Source organism: Agelaius phoeniceus, chromosome 5 (genome assembly GCF_051311805.1).
Source record: "Agelaius phoeniceus isolate bAgePho1 chromosome 5, bAgePho1.hap1, whole genome shotgun sequence".
NCBI lineage: Eukaryota > Metazoa > Chordata > Aves > Passeriformes > Icteridae > Agelaius > Agelaius phoeniceus.
In genome coordinates this window covers 39162494-39181481 of record NC_135269.1, presented here as the reverse complement: position 1 = coordinate 39181481, position 18988 = coordinate 39162494, and the positions used below count along the sequence as shown (strand labels likewise).

General features: G+C 36.0%; 1 protein-coding gene across 1 annotated transcript in view; it reads left to right on the top strand.

Moving 5' to 3' along the window:
- Window positions 1-18248, top strand: part of RAP1B (RAP1B, member of RAS oncogene family) — a 34759-nt gene extending 16511 nt beyond the window's left edge. Inside the window, exons 2-8 of the mRNA XM_054630856.2 lie at window positions 2689-2773; window positions 4135-4203; window positions 6786-6842; window positions 7926-8066; window positions 9793-9936; window positions 11705-11820; window positions 13249-18248. Of these exons, the coding sequence (XP_054486831.1) occupies window positions 2717-2773; window positions 4135-4203; window positions 6786-6842; window positions 7926-8066; window positions 9793-9936; window positions 11705-11791 (555 nt within the window). The 5' untranslated portion in view covers window positions 2689-2716 and the 3' untranslated portion in view covers window positions 11792-11820; window positions 13249-18248. The remainder of the gene's footprint in view (window positions 1-2688; window positions 2774-4134; window positions 4204-6785; window positions 6843-7925; window positions 8067-9792; window positions 9937-11704; window positions 11821-13248) is intronic.
- Window positions 18249-18988: the final 740 nt, after the last annotated feature.

The window sequence follows — 18988 nt, the reverse complement described above, 5'->3', positions numbered from 1 at the left end:
ATAGTGTGGCAGACTGCAGTGTCCTGCATGATCCAGTGGTTTCTTGGATGAGGAGGCAAAGACCTGCAAGCAGAAAAATTTTCTTAGGAAAGCCCTTTTAGCTAGGAGTTGAAGTTTTCTTTTCTGTTAGAAAACAGTAAGAAAGGTGGAGTGACATCAGTACTGTTGCTCAAAGGCAGTGGGGTGGTAGATGTAAGTGGCAGCAGGCTATAAGCAGGGAGGGAGCAGGTGCTTCTGCTGCCGGCCGTGTTAGGGATGTCCAGGTTAGCTTTCTCAAACTGCTTTAGAGAATACATTCATTTGTGTCCATTCCAAGGTGTAATGGCAGATGATAACATCAGTGCAGGGATGCCAAACTACCTCTATGCTATATGGGTGTGTGCATATATTAAATATTACTGTGTGCTCTTGGTGAGTTAAAGAGTAACTGAACAAATGACAACAAATTGTCATGGGGAAAGAAGTTAGTATTTGTATTGTCCATTGCCTGAGTTTGGAGGGAAGGTCAGAGAAATGTTTAACTTCTAGTGCAGTATGGCTTTGTCCTCAAAGATCTTAAAAAGCTTTTTACTTAGGCATTCATTGATTAAGAAGATTGCCTAACCACACTGTAATACTGTCTATATATGCTTTGTGTGCCACCACTTAAAGCAGGAAAATCAGCTCCAGAATGTTGTACAGTGATTGGATATTTAGGGTTGAACTTTCAAATCTGGATGCTGAAAGAAGCTTCAGCTTGCATTAAATTCCTGAATTGCTGTTTCAGAGCCAAAAATGAAATTGGCAGTCTCTCACTAAAACCAAGTTAGTTTATTTCAGGATTTGGAATTGTAGATAATTGAGTAAGAAAAAGTCAGAAATAACTTAAAACAGATATGTGGTACCTGCTGAAGTTCTGTTACTTTTAAACTACTGTCAGCCTTCATTATTGATATCTCCATATTTAGTTGCTAACTTCAATCTGAGGACTGAAAAATTCAGCTTAAACTTTTCTTTTAGAGACAATGAAATTGCTGCAGTTCACCCTGTTTACTGGGATTTCCACTATGTTTTTGTCATTCTAGTGATACCCTTCTAAAAATAAAAGGATAACTGAATGTTTGTTTTAAATAAATGACAATAATGTAGTTATAGGCTTAACTTGTAATGAGTTTGAGAGGTGCCTTTCAGGACAGTTGGAAACAATCCTGTTTATGGAAAGACTGGACAATTTACAGATTTTTGGATCTAACAGCATTTACAGTGGTACAAAATAGATGAAACTTGTGGTGTGAATGGTTCTCATGATCTGTGTTTGCAAAAAATTCTGTAGGGAGGGAAAGAGGTTTTTTAAGTCAGGAGTGAAAAGATGTCCTTCCTATTAGGTGTGAAAATCACCAAAGAGTCTCAAAATGTATTGGTAATAGAAGCCTGTGGAGACAATTCTTTTGCTGGACATCAGGTCAATTATTTCCTTAAGGCTTTCTTCTCATGTTCCTTTTGTGAGGGACAGTTTAGATAATTGAAAGATTATGCATTTGCATGAAGATATAGGACCTCATCTCTTGATTTCTCTGTGTTCTGACAATCAGTAGATTTAATCTGTGATGGTAAAGGCAGGACTCTACCATGGTGGTTTAATTTCTGTGTAAATCATCTTAGCATTTTGTGCTCAACACCTAACAGACGGTGTTTCAGAAATTTCATAGATGCTGTCAAATTACTGCTGATGAGATGGGTGTTTCTTACCTTACTTTCCCACTGCTTACCTTTTACAAGCACCTGAGTTGGATCCTTGCACTTTCTCTTTTCCCTGGCCTGTAGATTATTCATTAGTTGGGGAGGGTTTCATCTTTCTTTGGGGGTGGAGAGGGGAGAAAATGGGTAACTCAATCTCGTGCTAGAGTCCCTGCAGGAAAGGAGCTGAGATCTTGCTCAGGAAAGCAGTAACGGTCCTGCTGGCTCATTGCCAGCCAGACTGCAAGAGGTGGTGTGGGTTCTTGAGCAGTATGACCTAAAGACATGTCCCAAAATCTGTGGTCTTGTTTTGGTTTGATGGGTCAGTGTCCAATAAAGATGAGCAAACAGATCCCATAGTTTGCTGTTGGTAGCCACAGCAGCTAGTGAAGCAGATCTAGCTTGTGGAAGAGGTGTAGTCTCAAAATACTATTTTAATTGCTTCCACTTACTCATTAAATAAGTCATAATAGATCTAGTGGAATATTTAACAGTTTTCAGACTAGGGAAGGCATTTTTTTGGAAAGTGATTTCCGGGATCCTGCTGTTCTTAAAAAGAAGTGTTTGTTTGCTGGGAAGGAGAGGTTTTAATTTTCTTGTAAAAGTCTTTGTGCTTCTTTGTTTAGTGCTTAAGTGTTTCAGAATGATAAAATTCATGCTTAAAATTCATGCTATCTCCTCTTGGATAATTATTTCTTATGAATAGTAACTGTTAGCTTTAGTATAGTAGGGTTTATTTGATATTTATGGGAGAACCAGTAATGAGGTAGAGAAAATACTTTATCTGATGGTTTGCAGCATTTTACTGTGGCTGCATTAAGAGTTGATAGTTAGAAAAAAAACTGCTGTATTAAAGAAGTTAACTAAGGAACTTTTATCAAACCCTGCTTAGTGAGCTGGATTGTGGTGTCATTATTGTACTTCCTGCATATAGGTCAAGTTTTAATCAGACTGGTGTTTTGTGTGTTTTAGGTATTGAGGGTGATTTATCTCTTGCATCATGCGTGAATACAAGCTAGTGGTTCTTGGTTCTGGAGGTGTTGGAAAGTCTGCTCTGGTAAGTATGAGGCAGTTCAAGTATGATTTTTTTAGGCTTATTGTATTTGTTTTCTCTAATTAATTCTCTACTAATGTATATTTCTTTATGTAAGTGTGCACAAATAAATATAAGTGTTAGTAATGCCCAGTGAAGCATCATGGCCAGTAGGTAGATCCTTTACTGGGTGCATCTGCATCCATTGGTGCATTCTCACAGGCTGCTGTTGTTGTATGGGTTTGGTTGATGGTTGATCACTCTTGTGCAGTGAGGTGCAGAGCTACAGCATTATGGGGGTGTCTGGTTTTGACAGATAAAATAGCTATCTAAACTAGCTGTGGGAAATCAAGCTCCTTTGTGAAGCTCTCAAAGGATATGAACTAGCTTGCCCCTATAAGTCCTGTCTCTAGAAAGGTCTTCAGGGTGCTGTTTGCGTAATGTCTTTAGCACTAATATTTTTATGCAGATAGAAATACAGATTTGCATGTTGGTGGGAAGCTCAATGTGTTTGCTGTATCATTTCTGTGAGAGTAGGTATATACCTGTGGCAGGTAGATGATTAAAGTGCATGAGCTCTTCTCTTTACAATTTAATGATTACAAAAAGTTTTAGTCTGACCTAGCCTAGAATTGAAAAAGTTCACAAAATATGATGTTCTCAGCCCACCTAAGAACTTTGCATCTTTTTATTTAATTGTGCACCTTACCATAAAGTAAGCTCCAGAGCTTACCCACTCCCTTGAGTAAGAAGTATTCTCTTGTGCAGCAGTTCATAAAGAAAAGCTTAAATCGTGTTAGATTGTGAAATAACATTTTCGTTCATCTTTGAATTCTTTATCTCACTGCAGCATTTCTGGATTTGAATGTGCCTGCTCTGACTTGGCCATTGAGTCTTAAGTTCCATTTGACTTGTGCTAAAAACATCCTTCGTGCTAGGTACACAGGAACCAGCCTACTGAGTGTAGTTAAAACTAGTAAAAGCTGGCAATTGTTTTTTGACTAATTCCTGTGCTGGCAAATAAGTAGCAGAAGATGAAGTAGTTCTAAATACAAATGTAAAAGCTGCAGCTGTATTGTATCCTGGTCAACTAGAAACTAATACTGATTTCAAGAGTTAGGCAAACCTGAAATTGATGCATGCTTTAATTCTTACCCTCCATGTGGCGGTAGATAAAGGAAAGTGTAGCATTGCTTCATCTAACAGTTAAATAGGCATACAGATCTAACTTTCTGTTGTTTCTTACAATTGTAGTTATGACAATTGTTTGATTTGCTTTAAAAATGTTAGGGATAACAGAGTATATACCTAGAACAGTGATTTGTGTACAATGTTTACAAAATGTCACTATGTAAGAGAATCTTACAAGAACTTTTGTGTTGCAGACTGTACAGTTTGTTCAAGGAATATTTGTTGAAAAATACGATCCTACGATAGAAGACTCCTACAGAAAGGTATATACAAAACATGTCTCTGATGTTAGAGCTGTAATACATATTGTCAAATATTTGACTCACTGCTTGAAAATGGGTATGCCATATTAAACCAGATAACAAGTTTGAAATATAAATGTTCTCCTACAGTTTGCTTAAAAGAAATAATTCAAGACTAACATTTTAATGTTTAAGCATAATATCTTTCTGGCTAGTCAGTAAAAAATGGTTATTTCATTGTCAGAGTTGGGAATAGGGATTGCAAAAAGAAATTTTAAAATTACCACTTTTCAATTTTATAATATTTATTATTAGTTCATTTGTGTGTTAGTATTTCCAGGTAGATTTGGTCTTGGAGGTACTACACTGCTTTGCTACTAGAAAAATAGCTAAAAACAACTTCACACCCTTAGAACACTGGCATCTATCATACTGTACACATAACAATTTAAATGATAGCTAGATATGCTTCCATTAGATGGGTTGTTGTTTTATTAATAAGTTAACACAAGCCTGTCATAAATGAACAAGCATTTACAGCAAGTGGCCTGTTAGTTTCTCTCTTCCTGTCTTCAGCATGACAGGCTGAAAGGTCTGATTCTGCTTGCATCATCTTGAATCTCCATATTGCTCACTCTTCAGTTTCACCTGAGACCACGATTAAGATTCCAGACTAAGATAATTTATATCCAAACTGCTACCATTAACCATTTAGTGCAAGAGATAAATTTTTGGCTGTGTCAGTTTCTTAACCTGTCTTTTTTAGCTGAATTACTTTTCATATGCATTAATACTCTGATGTTGCTCATCGTGTGGCCAAAAAAATGTTGGTGTCTATACAAGGGAGGCAAGATGGACAAACCCTAGCTGAGAATGTGCAAACTGCAAGACCTCCTCCTTCAGCACTGAGCAACATTTGTATTGGAACAAAGGTGGTGCATTAACTACTGTTGCAGTCACCAGAATCTTTTCTGAACAGAACAGGAATTAGTGAGAACAAAATAATCATTTCAAACCTCTTTTCTTTGACCTTATTTGACCTTAAACTCCAAAGGACCTCTTTGACCTTAAACTGTATGTTAGAAAAATCCAAGTCCGTCTTAAGTATGGGGGCTTCCAGCCAAAGCTAGAACTGCTATTAAAGACACAATAATAATAATGCTACTCTGACTAGTTCCAAATTCTATGTTGACACTTTTTCTGTATTAGAGAAGCAGGAATTTTTGACCATATCTCAGTGTTTAGTGCAGGACTTTGATGGGTCAGGCCCAGTAAATTACTCCAAAAACATTCACAGGCTGATCTAAAGTAAAGTGTTTCCTTTGTTATATATTTACATTCTTTAGGTCATAGTAGAATCATGATGTTTGCTGGGAGAATATTTCCAAAGACTGTTTCCATGGAGCCTAAAAAAGTAATGCCATCTTAAGAAATTTTGCCGCTTGCTAACTACATTTTTTTTGGTTTTGCTGCTAATAAAGATTTATGCTATTCCTTTCAGGTTTGTTCCTGAAATAACTCTGGGTATTCTTCTTTTCAAATCAGCCAGATTGTTGAAGTCTTGCTAAAGTCTAGACAACATTTTATGTAGTCATTTTCACCTTCTCACTGTGGGTTACAATTCTAACTTGCTTCTTGCCTTCAAAATGTTTTGGTTTGGCAGTTGAAATTCTATGTCACTTATGTTAAATGTAATTTTATAATATTTAAAGTTGAAAGGATGTAACTTGTTCACCTAAATAATTGAGCTTGAAGTCTTGAAACTTTATGCCTTGGTTTACTCCCCAAATATTTCTTCATAAAGTTAATAAATGTTGCTTAATTAGCTGAATAACTTCAGCAACAATACCTGTTAAAATAGTGATTTTTTTTTTTTAAGGAATCACAGTCCATAGGGGACAGGGGGGAGGTGTGAGAGGAGGGGAAATACTCCTCTTCCCTGTCCCCAGCTCAAATCTAGTTATAGAAGAACAGCTGTTCTTCTTATAGAAGAACAATTGATTATGTCCAGTAGATAGAGGAACTCTGGAATGAATACAGAAATTCTTCTGTCTTCTTAAACCTTCCATTCTTTGCAAACTTTTCCAAGCTGGGTCACTTTTCTAATTAGTGTTCCTAAAGGCTTGTTTTTGGGACACTATTTTTGGTGGTGGCTGTTTAATTGTTTGGTGTGTACTACTTACTCTCTTGTAGATGTAAATTACTATTAAACGAGCCTGAGTATGCCAGTCTAGTTTTCTGGCTTTCACTTGTACTTTTCTTTCAATCTGTGATGATCCCTGAAACAAGTGGAAATTAGATGTGCTAGTCGCTGATAACCATCATTACAAATTTAGCAGCCTCCTTTTAAATAATCAAAAATCCCTAATCACTTTGCAAAGTGGTAGTTGGCTGCTGACACTGCATTTGAAAATGTCACTAGGGCTCTTTGAAAGGCTTCTTCCTGCTGTTTTCAAAGTGTATATCCAAACAATCTTCTTAAGCCATTATGTTGCTTTATGCATTATGAATTTACTTATAAAAAAATCACACAATTTCTGATGTCTTTGGAGGGGAGAATTGCAAGGGGAAAAATTATAACCAATATCTTTCTCTCTTGACAGCAAGTTGAAGTAGATGCACAACAGTGTATGCTTGAAATCTTAGATACTGCAGGAACGGTATGTAAAGAACAACTTTCCTAAATACTGATAATACAGTGTGTTCTAAAGTAAACTTGAGTCTCGCAGCAGAAAATTATTTGCAAGCTTCCCATGAGCTCATATTCTGTAACAGGGGAAAGAGAGCATTTTAAAAGAGATTGTGCTCTTGTTTTGTTTGTTGCCCAGAAAAAACTTAGGACCTACTGGCCACTGCGATTTGATTTCTGTTGCTGTAGAGAATATGTGCTTTCTTCTGATGTCCTTTTTCTTTTGTGTGTGAGATGTTCTGTGACATTGGGATAAAAATAGTATTGCTTCCGTCAGCTTATAGGAGCTCAAAGCACAGGGGTTATGCTGACCCTTTGCATACTGGTCAGGTTTTGCTCTGACTAGTTCCAATATTACTGAAACCAGTAATTTCCTTTATTGATTACAGTGAGTTTAAGCTCAAGATTTTTGGAGTTTAACGTGTGTTCTCTGAAGTGTGGCAGTAATCTGGTACAATAATAACTTATTTAAATTCCCTATTAGATTAATACTCTGAAAATATACAGTAAGGTGGAGTGGGTGTTTTCTAGCAATAAATGTCACTTTTCATCTGACATACAGCAAGGGACAGGGAGTGATTGATCAGGCACCACATAGCCAAGTCACCAATGCAAAAGAGGCACGTGCCATTCTACAGTTGCACTGGTAAGAGTGCACCAGCAAGTCTTTATATGCAATATCATAGTTGGCCCTGAAGTCGTGGAAATGTGACAAGTCTATTGAGTGTCTCCCTCCTCTAGTCCATCTCCTTGAAAATTAATGTAGAATTTAATGGGAAATTTCCTAGACTACAAAATTGGGTGTGAAAAGGGATGCATTCACTTTATGATCCATTTTAAGGAACTATCAGGATATGGAGAAAATGTTGGTGTGTGAGGAGAGGTTTAGGAACAGTTTAGCTTCTGTAATCTACAGATTACAGTGTACCTTCTACTGTACTTCTCTCCAGTGAAATTACTGTAGTTTCTCTAAACTAGACCTAAAGTTTATAGCAGTTTGTGCAAGTAAAATGCAAATTGAATGCAACATCTCTTTCTTTTTTTGTAATTACAGGAACAGTTTACAGCGATGAGAGATCTATACATGAAAAACGGACAAGGTTTTGCATTAGTATATTCCATCACAGCTCAATCTACATTTAATGATTTACAGGATCTAAGAGAACAGATTCTTCGAGTCAAAGACACTGATGATGTAAGATCTCTAAAAATTTTTAATATTTAAAGTTTTCCTTAGTGTGTTGCAGTGTACACACTGTGGTCAGGTGGTCTCCCAAGTTTTAAGATGTATGGACCAGTAGATGCATAGTACAGGAATGCAACTCTTAAGGTAAACTGGAGAAATGTAACTTGTCATGTGTTATATGGACAATTGTTTAGTCTTTATTTAAAATAACTTAATTGAAACTGGGTATAACTTTATTCATTAGAGTGCAGCAAGCATTTCTAAAACAACTATCGTTGCCTTAATTACTATGAGTGAAGTTTTCTGCTCAATATCCCTACTGTTTATGGTATTTTAAAAGCGTAAAGTTTTAAGTTGTAACCTTAAAACTTGCATGTTGTGTAGCTTTTATATTTTGTCTGTCTGCTCGCAATTAAGTTCAGTCATCCTATTCCCACACAATTTCTATTATGCATCTCTTAGCATTATTAAAGATATAAAGTGAGGTTAAAACATTATATTTTATCAATTATTAAAAGAACCTTACAGCAGTTGGAGGAAGTTAATGCTTGGTCCCCTAATAAAGGAAAAGAAGTATTTCAAGTGTGAAAACAGCAGTAAGAGTGTGTTTTTAACAGAAACACCTTGTAGCTTTTAGCCTCCAGGCAGGAAAACTACCTTCTTGAAGAAAAAAATAAGCAATAAACAGTTTATAAGCACTATCATATCATTTAAACTGTGTTCATGCAAACTCTGATAACTTTGATACATTCCTTACTGCATGTATCTGCATAGGCTTCTACTGTCAGCAGACACAGAATATATTAACCATTTCAGTTTCAGGGAAGTGCATTAAGACTTTTTTAATACAAACCACTTTGCACTTCCTTGACCATAAACACTTGCAGGTCTTGCAAATCAGCAGATTTCTTCTTGAAGCAATTTATTACCCATTACCACAAATGTATCTCAGAAGGTTAATATTTAAGTTTCCCATCCACAACCTACCAAGTTACAGCCTTCTTTACCATGAAATTAGTTTTGTACAATAAAATCAAGGTAAATATCATTATATTTAAAATCTTACTTCGTTTGTTATAGTTACACTGGTTAGTAGCATTTTTGGAGATATTTCCTTAGAATTGTATTTTTTTAGAAGGTGCTGCTCAGTCCTGAAAGGCATTCTATAGTATCAGAAGAAAGATAGTAAGCTTCAAGTTGCAACTCCAGTTACCATCAGAATTCACAGAAAACGTTTTTCTTATGCCCAAGCTTAGGCATGACTTGCTTTCTCAGTGGGGGGAAATTAAATGGTCAAAATATTGTAAACCTTTTTTCAGCACTTGAATCTGTGAGGACTTTAGCTATGTCCTTAAATTAGTAAAAGAAACAAAGGGGGGAAAACATAGATGATGACGTTTTCTTGCTACAAAGGTCAATTCAGCATTTTCTGTAGTTGGGAATGCTGGTAAGGTACCATGTTCCTTTTCTCTGTGTGCTGTAGCTTGCTAATAAGAACTGTGTGATATGCTGAGAGTAGGGGAATGGTGAAAGGAGCTTTAGCATCCTTCATCATGCTACCCAGGACAGGACACTGTTTCCAGGATTTTGGAATTGGTAAGAATCATTATACCAGAGCTTGATTATTCTGAAAATCAGGATCCTCTAAGGAATCAGATGGCTTTTAGGTGTGCATTTACACTGTGCTGCTATAAAATTGTAGTTGTTTCTTTACTGGCGTTGAATTGGTTTTTAGGTGCCTATGATTCTGGTTGGCAATAAGTGTGACTTGGAAGATGAAAGAGTTGTGGGAAAGGAGCAAGGTCAGAACCTAGCAAGGCAATGGAATAACTGTGCATTCTTAGAGTCTTCTGCAAAATCAAAGATAAATGTTAACGAGGTAAGGCATTTTACCTGTGGTGGGGAGAGGTGTCGGGGTAGAAGAATGGGACACTGTCCTGATAACTGTTTACTGTTTGTCAAACAAAAACTAACAAAATCATGAAATAATATTCACTACAAATGGACAAAACCGTACCCTACTGTTATGAGATGTTTATGTTAAGGGATATATTTAGCTTTGACATGGAATTTTTTCAAATTATATTGATTTTAGTGTAATTAGTGTAATTTTCAAATTATCTTTGTAATAATTTAGGATAAATATTTCCCTCATGTTCCATTCCTTAGTTGCTACAGTCTCTTATCCATTGAGATTGTACTGCTAGACTTCTTTTTTTAAAGACTTTTAAGAGAGTTAAGTCACTAAAACTACTTGATTTAAGTTACTCGGTGTTAATACTATTTGAGATAGTAAATAGAAAAACTATGGAATGTTTTGTTAAAATTAGCTGCTCTCTAAAGTAAAAGGAATGCAAAAGCCTCTCTGCTATATATCTGCTTGTTTGTTTAATAGGAGCTAGACAATTAATCAAATGCATGAATTTTGGGGATTTGCCATAATGCATGCCTTTTTATCCAGTGGGGGGTGCCAGCATGAGGAATGGGATACAAAAAATTTAGAAAATGAATCTGTGTTAGTATTTACATTTCTGGAACAGCTTGAATTTTATGATAAATCCTACAGTTCATTAGGTCATCTGGAAAACATTGTTGGCAGCATCAGTGAAGTTGAAAGGGCCTCTGTGCTAGACTTGCAAGTAATCAAAACAGTATGGTGGTTTTAACACAGCTGATTTTTAAAATAAGTAATGTGTGTTTAATTAGGTGGGAATTTCTGGAAGCCGCTGACTTTTTTAAAAACTTGAATTAATCACCATAGCTGTATAAAATTCATACACTCAATGAACTAGAACTTGCAGCAAATCCTATAAGCCCTTGTTAGAACATTTGCTGCTTTGCAGTCAGTGCTTAAGAAAGTGCCAGGATAGCTTTAGCATGAGGGCTTCCTTAGTTTATGAGATGTAGAAGTAATTGGAGCAATGTCAATTATGAATGAAACAGATGCTGTTGAAACGTTGTATGTTGATTTGTTTTAAATTAGCCTTTCAAAAAAGTCATGTCCTCATTAGAATTCTAGGAGACTCAAAGTGTGGGAGTCCCATAAATAAGTTACTTTTCTAGGAAATTTTATGCTTCCGTCATGCTGTAGGTGTAGACAGGTGGAATTAGTTCTTTAGACTTCAGTATTTTTTAAGTTTCTGGAAAAGCATGATCTCCTTCATATACAAGAGACTATTACTGAATATGTAGTGTATGTGAGTTACCATGAAAAATGTGTAGTTAAAACTTACTAGAATTTTCTTTAAAAGAATATCCTAAGAGTGATTTGAGTTAGAAGAAAGGTGCGACCTGTTTCTTGACCTTACTGCTAAACTGCAAAGTAATACTATACAGTAGTTGATCACTGTGGCATTTTTCATGTGAGTTCAGATGAGTTTGACCCAGAGATTAAATAGCTGTGGGTTATAGATGCCTTGTCAGTTTGCTTCATTGAAACTGTAGAACCCTTGGCAGACAATTATCTTAAGCAAGGAAAAAAAAAAACCAACCAATTATTAACTAAGTATACAATTTATGGCATTGTGGTAACTAAATATTTTCAGGGGTCTTTGAGTATGTGAGTGCGTTATGTGTGAAAATTCAAGGCTTAAAGTTTTAAGAGAAGCTTCCTAATATCCATAATCAACTGATTTCTATCTTTTCAGATCTTTTATGACCTTGTGCGACAAATTAACAGAAAAACTCCAGTGCCTGGAAAAGCACGCAAAAAGTCATCATGTCAGCTACTTTAATGCATAGCTGTACTGTAGCTCTGAGCCAGGTAAACATTTTAAATTTTTCTGTGCATTATGGCTATTCAAAACAAGCAAAGCAACAACTAAAAAACCTTAAACAGCTCTGGTAGCTGCCGCAGAACAGCATTGAAAATTATTGATTTACATTATCATAGAAGTGTTTAATGGTCTTCCTTTTGCCATTTCAAAGTCAGAACTACAAATATGTGCAAGACTCACTGTTCACACTAGTCTGGGGGGGCTTTTCCTCAAGCTTTAAGGTTTTGGTAGAGCTCAAATTAACCGTGTTTGCTCTGATATCTCAAAGCTTTTGGAAACATGGTTTTCTCTTTTAAGCCTGATGAAATCTACTGCAAGAGCTCAGTTATCTGGAATGCACACACTACAATATTGTAGTTTGCATGCTGGTGTCTCTTTCTGCTTTGAACTCCTGCATATGCTTGTGTGATGTCATAGGAATTTAGCTTCCGTTCTTGAGACTGTGGATATTTTGGAGGCCAAATGGTAATTAGTATATTTGGATCAGAAAGATTAAGTGATCATTGTAACACTCCAAATATTTCACCTGAAGCTATTGGTTACTAGACCAGTTTCTTACTTGTTTGCAGTTGGCTAAATTTCTACATGACTTAATATGTGCACAAAGAATGGTGCTGAAGGATAAAGCAAGCTCCAGCCTGCTCTTTAAGCAAGCTTTTCCAGAAGTTAGTCAGGAGGCATGGATTTTTTTTCTGCAAATTTTTGGGGGGGTTTCTGGGCAGATTATTTTCCTCTTTCTATCTCCAAGCCTTAGTATGAGCAGAGGTCTGTCTTGCTTTACCTGACATCATCAAAGTTGGCTATTACCTCCCTTTCTTTCAGTGTTACTGAGCATAGAGTTGTGCAGTTACTTCAGTGCTGTGATCCATTATTTTGTCATCCAGGTGACCTATTGGATGTACTGAAGGATCCTAGTAGGACAGCTCACTGTCAGAAATCGTAGGCTTTTTATTCATAATCAGGTAGTGCCGTATGTAACTCTTTCTTGGTATATTAAAACCTCCTCAGTTTGAACAACTTAGATCAGTTAAAAGTAAAACTAAGATGGTTCCAAAAGCATTAGCTGAGAGTGGTCGCTCCATTTTCTTAACAGGACTTTGGATTCAAGAGCTTTGATCCTTCAATAGTGTTTGTTTTCAAAGCCATGGGAAATGTCATGCTGTAAGCAGAACTAGTCCCATCAATCAAATATTACTTCCACAGTGCAGCCTGGATTCCTCTATGTATCCTAATCCAGTTAGCATAGTAATTGAGATAGTGTGTTATTTTTATGTGTACAGTAGGAAGTGTATGATTAGAGAAGTGTTAAGGTTGTTTTCTGTTTGTCAAGAACGTTGCTAGTTCCTGCTGTAGCTGTTTTAAGAACAAGGACAAATAGTTGTTACTAATGCTAATGCCTTGTTTTGTTGTTACAGGTCTGAAGAACTGTTGCCCAATTCAACAGTGCCAGCATTCCAACTTTATTAAACCTACCAACATCTTAAATGGACTTTCCTGTGGTGGTACCCTTTAAGAAATGGATGAAAGCTACATCAGTTTGCACATTCTATCACTTTCCAGTGTCATGAGAGATTTTTACTTCTAAATATTCTGTGTATGCAACTGGTAAAACCAGAGCCTACATCCAGTATTACTGATAAGAGACATTGTTCATCCACCAATGTTGTACATGTATGAAAACTGTGTACTGTATACTTCAACAATCCCCACTTTCTATTGGAGAGTACAATAATGTAAATCCTAAAAGCACCACTATTTTAGCATAATAAAAGAAAGTCCAAAGAGCTCCTATATAGACTACTCCAGATAACTTTGCTTCATCGGTATTTGTAGCTTATTGTAACTTTTTTAAAGAAATACAGGATCATCATCATCATCGTATTGTACAAAAGCGCTTTGATTAACACAACGGCTATATAGTTTTTTAATTTTAGGAAAAACCTGTGGAGACAGTGACCTAGTCTTTAAGAGTCCTTTCAGTATAACGTCTGACTAAAGACATGGCCTTTAATATCTGTTGGGAAGGAAATGTCCAGACTTTTCAACCTTTTATTGTATGTTTCCTTTTCCTTGTTTACATAGGGAACAATGTTTATAGTTGTGTGTACAGTGGGGGTCTACAACAAGAAGTGTATATTTTAAAACAATTTTTTAATGATTTAACAATTTTTTGTAAATCATTTTTGGGCTTCTGCAGCTGTAGATTCTCACTGTGAATTCCCTTGCTTGCTCATGCATAAGTGTATTTGCAATACCAAATATACAGGTTTAGTACTTTTGCCTGTTAGTGATTGTTTTACATGTGTAACGTTTTGGTTGAGATGTTAAATGGTGGAAGAGTACTGTGGATGTGAATGTGGGAAGTAATTTTAATCATGTGTAATTGGTCACAGGGCCTAAGTTGCAGTAATTAACTTTTGCTGATTTATTTAACAATGCCTTGTTGCTTTGTATGCATTAACGTTTGGGTGTAAAGATTGTGTGTATATCCAACAGGGAGCCACAGTATTTAAATTGACCAACCTAATGTTACAACTGCTTGGAGGTGGCCAAATGTAAACTAAAAGCCTTAATTAAAGTGGTGCAATTTTGTATGACTTAGCATCAGTAGTTCAATAAATTTGGATTGCCATGCAAGGGCTTGCATTACAGTTATACTACTTGAATGTTTTGTGTTTTAGTAGTGCTAGTAAATATTGATTTTTAAATCTCTTGCACAGTGCAGATTCATACATCTTAGGATGAAGAGGAGCCCCTATGTCTTTGTTTTCTGACAAATACATGCCATAGATATTTCTTCTAATAGTATCCCATGTGTTACTGTGAATGAATTTCTGACTGAATGAAATTCCATTTATTTCTGGACTTGGAATATGCCAAGCTCTAAAAAAAGGAAACGTCTAACAAAAAAATACCTGTCTTCAAAGGTTACACTATCAGTGGCTGTTTTGGATACTTGAAAATATGTTGCCTGTTATTTTCCTCCTTTCCAGGGAGAATTAATTGTTTAAATTTACTTAGTCCAGGAAAAAACAAAATTATCTTGGGAGACAGAATGATTTTTCTGCATGATACCTGCATGAACAAAACCTTATTTATTTGGTTTTAAAGAAATCTGCAGAAGCATTCTTGCAGTACAGAGTGTAGAATTTTGCCAACTTGAAATCCCTGTTAATAGTGTTGGACTGAGGAGTGAAATGCATGGACTGTAGATGATTTCCTGATCTTGGCCGTGCTGCTGGAAATTAATGTCACACCCAAATCCTTGGTACCTCCTGTTTCTCTGGCACAGAATTATCAGAGAGCTTGTTCTAATTCATTCCTGCAAATGCAATCAGATTAGGTTAGCTAATACTGGTAAGCTTTGAGATAGTTTATGTTGCCCAAAGTGAATTAAGAAGCCCAGCTGATCCTTCCTGCTGGTAGTTTCATCAGTCATCGCTATTGTTTAATGTAGGCAATATACTTCTACTGTGCAGAGACAGATTTAAGATAGAAATTCTTTTTCATTTATCATTAGAAATCTTAAGATGTGATAATCCCCATCCTGCTTGGTCCCCAGAGTAAGGAGACTGGAGCACTAGATGCCCTAGTTCTTTTTTCACTAGGTACTTACCTTCTTTGGTGAGCTAAGAATTTTTCTTCCCTTTATTTCCAACCTCTGCTTATTCAGGGCTTGTAACACTTTTATGTCCTGGCTGTCCTTTTATTGGTCCTTTTAATGTGTTTCTTTTCCAGGCAGCTGTACAGATAGCATTGGGTGGGAGTAAGAGAAAATTCTTTTGAGAACATCATAGAAGGGGCCTTGGTCTGGTCTTGGTGTCCAGCCAAAGAATACTGTTGACAGGGAAGATCAGGCTTTGTCCTGAAAAGCTCTGTACTGAAGCATTCTTGGTGGTTCTGTTCTTCAGCATTAGAGGTATTCAGTTGGATCAAACCCTTAAGGAAGTCAAATTTTCAGAATCTCTAGGCTTTAATATCTAAATGTTGTGCTAAAGAAGGGAAATATGTTCCCCCATCCACTGTATTTAGGACTAATTTCAGATGTGTAAAGCCAGCACATTGTAACCCAGGTAACACCAAAACCCCGGTATTCTTGAAAATTTAGGTAAGCTTCAAGGGAGCAGTGTCCCAGTTGTTAAAGGGAATATGCTTGACAAAATGTTGTTAATGAAATTATGAAGTGTAAAGAAAAACACATTAGAATTCTCTTCATGTCTAAATAATTGTGGTGTGAAAAGCTGTTCCCACTGAGGAAGTGAGGACCCGGTTCCCCATGGGAATTGGAAGTATGTAAGCAGTTACCAATTGTAGAAAAGAATCCTGTCTGCTGACACTTTTGAGCAAACTTACGTATCTTTATGTCAATTCCATTACGTACCAATGCTTAAGAAGTTCACACTTGAACTACTTGTACAGAAACTGAACACTTCTCCTAAAGCTTTGGATGAAAATATGCATAACTCACATTTTGAGAACTAATGCAAGCATTTTGCAAATTTGCTGTTAATACACATATGTAACTGCTTGTAAAGTTACCTTATGCTTACAATGCACACTGCTTTATTTTCTCTCTAATCTGAAACTGATATATGTCAGTATTTAAAGTCTGAGCCTTCTATGGAAAAAGTAGTATTTATGTCCTGAAATACAAAAGTATTATTTAATGGAATTGCACTCTTCATATTAGGACTCTTTCCTTGCAATATAAATTTCTCTTATATCTTACCTTATCCTAGTGCCCTTTTCATTCTCAAATTATTCTGTGAAATGAATGTTAGTTGCCTAATTTAGAAGACAATTTGAGACATTGCAAGATGTTTTCAGATGTCCAAATGAATTAAGTGTAAGCTCAAACTACTACTGCTCTCCTCCATAAGAGACTTAAATTCTGGAAAAGTATTGTGGAATTAGATATTACAGTTCTTTCCCTAAGACGTACTGATTCTGTCATGCTAGAAATTAAAGGTGGCAAGAGTTTGAAATTGGGATTAAATGTTTTAAGTAAATTTGCCATTTTCTTACAGGTCAACAGTAAAGATGAGAATTTTTCTCCTTTTAAAATGGTGTCAACAAACTGGATGAATCAAACATAATTAATTTTTTTCCCCAAGTTTTCTAATTTTTGCCAGTTTTGAAAAGAGCTTAGTTGGGAAGAAGTTTGGCCACAATACTGCACTAGTTCTAGACTTCAGTTTAGACATATCAGCAGTAGAAAGTTTTATACTAGATGTGAATGGTCAAAAATAGTCTATGTACAGCTATGTAGCACTTTTTAAATTGTAATCTGATGATGTGGCTAATTGTAGACAAAAAGCTTTTTGTTCAATTTTATACTGCTGTCCCAACAGCATTAGGCTATATTTCAATTTATTGCTTTTATTTTGCCTGTGTGTGGGGAGGAGAATAAAGACAAATAAAAAGTTGATTAGGTATATAACAAAATGCAGTTGTAAGTTGTTCTCTAAGGTAGCATTAGAGTACCAGAGTTATTAAATTAGGTTTATATTTCTGAATCTCAAGCACATTATGCTTTTCTTTCAATAGCTTATGCACAACTTGAAGATTTCTAAAACTTCATCTATATTTTCCATTTTATAAAGTAAACTCTGGAATGATACTTATATTTGTGGAAAACTTTACTTTCTGAGTCTTGAACTAAAAGATAAGCAAAGTTGTTATGTAGTCTTGATTTTGTTCACAATATTTCAATATCTGGGCTTCAAACAACGTATAAATGTGGATTTTGCTGTGGTTTCTGTCTTTGGGGGTTTGGGGGGTTGTCTGTTTGTTTGTTTGTTTTAAATAACCTCCAAAACCATTTATTTTCAGAAGTTTGAGTTATCAAGCAGAGAGTGACTTCCTGTTTTCAAAGAGTTGTTCTTTAGGGAGAGATTTGTGAATGGATAAAAGAATGTCTTTACACTTCCACTGTACTCACTTCACTCTCAAGAGATCCTAGTTCTGCCAAACAACAAGCGCTACAACTTCTTTGTTTTAAGAAAGTTTACTACCACCAGGATTTTTTTTCTTTGAAGTTGTGACTGAGGTGAACTTCATTTGAGAATCATTGTCATTTCTAATTAATTCATGTAATGTCTTTTGTTTACCGTGAACTTGGAGGTGGGGGCCATTTCTGCAGTCCTGAATACTGAGTGAAATCCTAGTGGACGTTACAGTTCCTTCTTTTGTCAGTATACTTTACCTTTTCATACCATGTGACATTTTAACCTTCCAAATCTAGTAGGGAGGGCTCCATAGCTTCACTCCCATACTAAGTACAAAAAAATCTCTACATGTGAAATTCCAGCTCTTATCAACTGGGTTTACTGCTTGTAATGCACCCAAAAGCAACAAAGACCATTGGCAGTACTGTCATGATTTTCAGACACAAATAAAATGAGCTACAAATTTGTCTCTTTCTTTTTCCTGTTTAATTAAAAAATGGTTTTAGCTGAGTTGCCTCAATAGAAAGAGCATGAGAATCAATTTGTTTTGGTAAGAACCTGGGCAAACCTTTTGAAGGTCAACATGTATTTAAATACTAAGCAATCACATGAACACATTACTTAAATTCTTGAGAATGGTTTTTTTAAAGTTTCTATGCACTTAAATAAAAAAATTAAAATTTACATACTTCCAGAAATGTGTTTCAGCTAAGAAAAGATGGGCTAAAACATGAACTTTTTTACTTCTCTAACGTAAAGGCAAGGTATAGTGTGGTTTCCAGTTTTCTTTGTACCGAGTGCAGTTGTGCTGCTGTCACACATTGCATTTGAACTTTGTTGAGCTCTTGCTTTTGGTAATTCTGAAATAACAGTTTTGTAAATGCAGATGACATGTATGCAGCTTAGCAGGGCATTAAGAAAATTAATTTATGAACTGTTTTAAAACATGTTTTGTAAAGGGTAATTGGAGTTTTGAGTTAATTTACTTGTTTGAAGTTCAGGATATACTAGATCAAAATTAGCCTAGTGTACTGCATCCTGTAGGCTCTGTTAACTTTGCAGAAAGGTGCTAGGAAGCAGAGGAACCTTAGGCATTGGCAATAAATATGCCAGGTTTCAGTGTTAATTGTGCTGGCTGCAGGGTCATCTTTGGGTGTCCTGCCTCTAAGTAAGGAGCATTGCTACCTCCCTTGATATTCTGATAACA